The sequence below is a fragment of the Oncorhynchus tshawytscha genome, linkage group LG09 (genome assembly GCF_018296145.1).
Source record: "Oncorhynchus tshawytscha isolate Ot180627B linkage group LG09, Otsh_v2.0, whole genome shotgun sequence".
Lineage (NCBI taxonomy): Eukaryota > Metazoa > Chordata > Actinopteri > Salmoniformes > Salmonidae > Oncorhynchus > Oncorhynchus tshawytscha.
The window spans coordinates 78,030,074-78,035,910 of record NC_056437.1 but is presented as its reverse complement, the minus strand read 5'-3'; the positions used below and the strand labels follow the sequence as shown (position 1 = coordinate 78,035,910).

Here is a 5,837-nt window from a genome sequence, read left to right as displayed (position 1 = left end):
TACTGCAAAAGATGTGGCAAAGAAATTAACTTTTTGTCCTGAATACAAAGCATCACTGACTAACACTCTTCTTATTTTCAAGCATGAAGTTGGCTGAATCATATTATGGGTATGGTTGTCATTGGCAAGGACTAAGTAGTTTAAAAAAACCACACAAAAAAAAACAGAATAGAGCTAAGCACAGTCAAAATCCTAGAGGAAAACCTGGTTCAGTTGGCTTTCCAACAGACACTGGGAGACAAATTCACCTTTCAGCCGCACAATAGCCTAAACGCTAGGCCAATTATACACTGGAGTTGCTTACCAAGACGGCATTCAATGTTTCTGAGTGTCCTAGTTAAAGTTGGCTTAAATTGGCAAAACAAAAAAAATCTATGGCAAGACTTGAAAATGGCTGTCTAGCAAAGACCAATAACCAGAGCTTGAAGAATTGTAAAAATAATAAAGGGCAAATATTGTACAATCCAGGTGTACAGAGCTCTTAGAGACTTACCCAGAAAGACTCACAGTTGTAATCGCTGCCAAAGGTGATACTAACATGTATTGACTCAAGGGGTTGAATACTTAGTGTTTTATTTTCCATTTAATTCAAAATAAAAATGATAATTTTTCTTCCAACTTGATATTAGACTATTTTGTTTAGATTGTTGCCAAAAAAATGACAATTCAATTAATATAAATCCTACTTTGTCAAGGGGTGTGAATATTTTCTGAAGGCACTGTATATACTTACCTCAACTACCTCGTATCCCTGCAAATTGATATGGTATACTGGTACTCCTTGTATTTAGCTTCATTCTTGTGTGTTATTTCTCTTGTGTTTTTATTTTCTTGTTTTACTCTGCATCAGTGGGAAAGAGCTTGTTAGTAAGCATATCACTCTAGACCTGTTGTTGTATTTGACGCATGTGACAAATACATTTGTATTTGTTTCGTTGCCACAAAACGAGGAGAATTATCCTATTTAATGAGAAATACAATGCTCAGGAGAGAGTGCACACACACACACACACACACACAGTCATGTACACATGTGCGCACACACACACACACACACACACACAAACCCACATTGCCTGTAACGCCATACACAGCTCTGAATTGAAAATGAGGATAAATAATTGATAAGGAATGCCTTGTGACTGCTTAAAGAATTTGCAGACAAATCACGTCCCATGCTCTATTCAGTGCTAGACAATATACAATTCTTAAACAGCATATACTATATAGGCCTTATGTAAAGTGTTATTTTATCTTAGATCATTCTCTGAAACATGTTAATTGGGCTGCTATCATTGAAATAAACAGAATGAAATTGTAAACAATTAAACAGAGAAAAGGCAAATGGCCCAAAATGGCTAGAAAAGTTTAGCAAATACAGTATAAAATACTGGATTTCCCAAGTCTATGGCTAGGAGTGTTTCCTGACTATGTGGCCTGAACAGGAAAATCTCTTGCCCTGGTGTTTTACTGGGGCCCAGAATTTTTCCTGGTTAGGTCACATGGTCAGGAAATGTTTCTGCATTTGTAACATTTATTCAGTACACCTTTTGCTTGTGACATGGTTATGTAGAAGCTTTCATCACCAGAAGAGCACCCATAATATTCAGATTCCTAGCTTGATGTTAGATCTGATGGAATGCTTTTGGTATCAAAACACGTTATGGTTGTATCTGTGATTACATTTAGCTAATTTCAAGAAGTGTTGGTCCTTTGAGATCTTTGGGTACTCAAGTGAATCTGATGATGATGATGTCATGAAAGAGGTCCTCGTTATCTCCACTGCAGAGGTCAGTAAATGGCGGAGCCTGCTGAATTTCCATTCAGCCCATTTCCATAAGCTCTGTAGAAGAATTACAGTTGTGCAGCCTTAGAAGTTACACTTTTCAATCTTTCCTTGTCTTACTTTGCAATCTCAAACATATTCAAAAAACAGCCTCTCTGCTGATAATGTATTATTTCCACATTCAAATAAAGTCTTGAGAATCAGGATCGCATATTTAGTTTTTATCCTGTTGTATTGTACAGCATGTTCATCTTTTTCCTACTTCAGAAGCCACTGGTTTACTGGAAAGAGAACAAAGAGATGTGGAGGTTAGCATGAACTGCTTGAACTGGAAACAAAGTCAATGCTTGAGACATAGAACCTAGAAAGAACCTGTTCATTTTGAGGGACGAGGTATTTCTCTATAGACATCTCAGAACTATAGAAGACAGAAAACATACACTCAGTGGGCAGCTTATTAGGTACACCCATCTAGTACTGGGTCGGACCCTCCTTTGCCTCCAGAACAGCCTGAATTCCCCAAGGCATGGACACGTCGCTCAATTGGTATCAAGGGACCTAATGTGTGCCAGGAAAAACCACCGCCACCAATCTGTATCGTTGACACCAGGCAGGATGGGGCCATGGACTAATGCTGCTTACGCCAAAGCCTGACTCTGCCATCTGCATGACGCAACAGGAACCGGGATTTTTCAGACCAGGCAAAGTTTCCACTCCTCAATTGTCCAGTGTTTGTGATTGCATGCCCACTGGAGCCATTTCTTCTTGTTTTTAGCTGATCGTAGTAGAATCCGGTGTGGTCGTCTGCTGCAATGCCTTTCTGCACACAACTGTTGTACTGCAACATTATTTACCTATTTGTGGCCAGCCTGTTATCTTGCACGATTCTTGCCATTATCCTTTGACCTCTCTCATCAACAAGCTATTTTCACCCACATGACTGCCACTGACTGGATGTTTTTTGTGTGTTGCACCATTCTCGTTAAACCCTAGACACTATCAAGCGTGAAAAGCCCAAGAGGCCGGATGTTTCTGAGATACTGGAACCGGCGCACCTGGCACCGCCGATCATACCACGCTCAGTCGCTTAGGTCACTGGTTTTGCCCATTCTAACATTCAATCGAACATCAACTGAATGCCTTGATGCCACGGTCTGTAGGAGTGAACCATTTTCGTGAATGGGGTAGTGTACCTAATAAACTGGTCACTGAGTGTATATTGAATTTCTAAAAACACAAACAGTTTCAGAATACAGTATGTGCAGTTTATATTACTATGGCAACCTTCTTCCTCACAGTCTGTTTTTACCAATACCTGAATTTTACCGGAAATGTTCAAGTAACCGTGTTGATTGAATAAAGATCCTAAACAAATGCGTTCAGACACACCTCGATACTGGGGCCTCAGGGCACGGTTGTTGGGGCAGTCCCGGCCCTGCTTGCTGAAGTTGATGTTGGTGCGGATACAGCGCTGTAGGAGAGGCTGGGCGGGCCGCGTGTTGTCACTCATACTGAGGAATATCTTATATGGCTCATTCTGACTTAGCAGTCGCAGAGAATGCATCTAAAGAGACGGAGTGAGAGAAAGTTGGACAGATAAGGTTTATGGTAAAGAATCTACAGTCTCAAATACGGCCAACTATTAAGTAACTTCTGGCAAACATGAGTTAATGTTATTATTGAGTCTATGATCGAGGGTGAGTTACCTGCATCTGTGTGACGTACACAGGTTTGTTCATGAGGATCCAGGTGGCTGTCTCGAAGCAGGGCGGGATAGTCATGGAGCCCTCGTATGTTATAAAACGTGTAGTGTCTGGATATAGATCTGCTATGTTGAGCCCCATGAGTAAGAATGCGTCATCTGGAGGTGGACCAAAACAGAGGTAATCAGATTCATACTGTACCATCCTCAACACTTTCTACACTGTATTACAGAATAATAATAACACATTTTATTTGTATAGCGCTTTTCATTACTGTGTTATCCCAAAGCTCTACATAGGCAAAAAAGAATGCTAATAAAATAAAAACTACAGTAAAAACAAATGAAGGCAGGAAATAGCAATAGTAGGCTACTTGCTAAAAGGACTTTCCAGATTAGGACTATAAGAAAGACAGTCTGTAGAAATGTGTTTAAAGACCGTTTTAAAAGCTCTGTTTGATGGAGCAGCTCTCAAATGGTCAGGGAGAGTATTCCATAGGCGAGGGAGCAGAAGGCTCGGTCCCCCATAGTACTGAGACGTGCCTTGGGGTCCTGAAGCAGTGGTGAGTTCCTGGAGTGGAGAGTGCGAGGTGGCTCATTGATATAAATTATATTGTTGATGTAGGTGGGACTCAATCCATTCAAGGTTTTAAACACTAGGAGGAGGATTTTAAAGTAAATCTTATAGTTGACCGGTACCCAGTGGAGTTCAGCAAGGATGGGGGTGATGTGGACTGCCTTCTTGGTCCTGGCAGGACTCTTCTGGAGAAGTTGTGGCCTCTGAAGTGATTTGGTTGAAAGGCCCCCGAACAGAGCATTGCCATAGTCGATCTGGGAGAAGATGAAGGCGTGGACGAGTTTCTCTGCATCTGGCTGGGAGAGCGATGGTTTGAGCCAGGCAATGTTTCTTAGATGGAAAAATTATGTTTTGCAGATATGTTTTATATGGGCATCAAAAGACAGAGAAGGATCAAACTTAACTTCCAGGTTAGAGATGACAGAGGACAGATGGATGACTTGACCGTCACTAGTAGGGCAGATGTTTCCAGCACTAGTGACCTGCTTGTGTGTCCCAATAAGCATAGCCTCAGTCTTGCTGCTGTTCAGCAGTTCTCTTTCATCCATGCCCTGATGTCATCTAGGCAGCTGCCAAGTTTTGCTAGGCCTGAGATGGTGTCCGGATTGATGTAAATATACACTTGGGTATCGTGAGTGCAGCAGTGGAAGTTGATGTTATAGACTCTGAGGATTTGGCTGAGAAGGAGCATGTAGATTAGGAACAGAATAGGATGCAAAACAGACTCCTGTGGGATGTCGCATGTGACTGTAGACTCCACCGATCTGGACTCTCCAATCGGGATCGATTGCTTCCTATTGGAGAGGTAAGAGGAGAACCAGTTCAGAGCAGTTCCAGAGACTGAAGTGTGCTCTCTGATGCCGCAGGAGGATGTTGTGGTCAGCAGTGTCAAAAGAGCACTGAGATCTAGTGGGAGGCTAGGTGATCCAGATTCTGTAGCCATAAGTAGGTCATTGGTAACTTTCACCATAGCTGTTTCGGTGCTGTGCAAGGACTGGAAACCTCACTGGAAAAATGTGTTCAGCTAATTGGAAGACAGATGGGATTGAAGCTGGTTTGCAATCCCATTTTCCAGTACTTTTGATAGGAAGAGGTTGGAGATGGGCCTGTAGTTGGATAAGAGGTCAAGGTTGGGTGTCTTCAGTAAGGGGGTGACTGCATCTGTTTTGACAAATGATAGTACCTCCCCGGTCAGCAGGGACTTGTAATACAGTATAACATCCAATTATTAAAATAATGGGATACAAATAAAAGGATGATTAGTGATTTATTTAATGTAATTCGTTTAATTTAATTAAATGAATGAAAATGGAATGACAATTAAATTAACCAGACTAAATGAAGAGCATAAAACTGAAGAGAGTTTGGGTAGAGGCTGTTAATACTAACTATAGCAATGTTACATAATTGTTGTCTTTAAAGGAATGCCAATTTTCGATCAGCTTAGAACATTCTGAAAGTGCCACAGAGTTATTTCTGTCAGTTAGAAACAGGAGATGACTCAAACATCTCTCAGGGTTGGGGGCAGTTTCTATTGTTACACATATTATCCATTGAACCAGGAGGATCACATTGGTAATGTAGCTGATTAATTCAGAAGTTGGAATGAATTTCACTCAATCTCTGATTAAGTCCATCTCTGGCAACCTTCCAATTAGCCAAATTAATTCAATTGCTAGATATTCTTTTTTTATGACGGATCCAGAAATGGAACTGACTACTATTCTATCTGTGACTACTGTAGATTTGACAACGTGTGTGCCTAAACCCAC

At 41.1% G+C, this 5,837-nt stretch overlaps 1 protein-coding gene across 1 annotated transcript in view; it reads right to left on the bottom strand.

Annotated features, from left to right (window-relative positions):
* Window positions 1-512: 512 nt before the first annotated feature.
* LOC112258780 (carbonic anhydrase-related protein 10) overlaps window positions 513-5,837 on the bottom strand; it is a 35,571-nt gene continuing 30,246 nt past the window's right edge. Inside the window, exons 7-9 of the mRNA XM_024433355.2 lie at window positions 3,493-3,647; window positions 3,176-3,350; window positions 513-2,067 (exon numbers count right to left, since the gene is read on the bottom strand). Coding sequence (XP_024289123.1) covers window positions 2,045-2,067; window positions 3,176-3,350; window positions 3,493-3,647 — 353 coding nt within the window. The 3' untranslated portion in view covers window positions 513-2,044. The remainder of the gene's footprint in view (window positions 2,068-3,175; window positions 3,351-3,492; window positions 3,648-5,837) is intronic.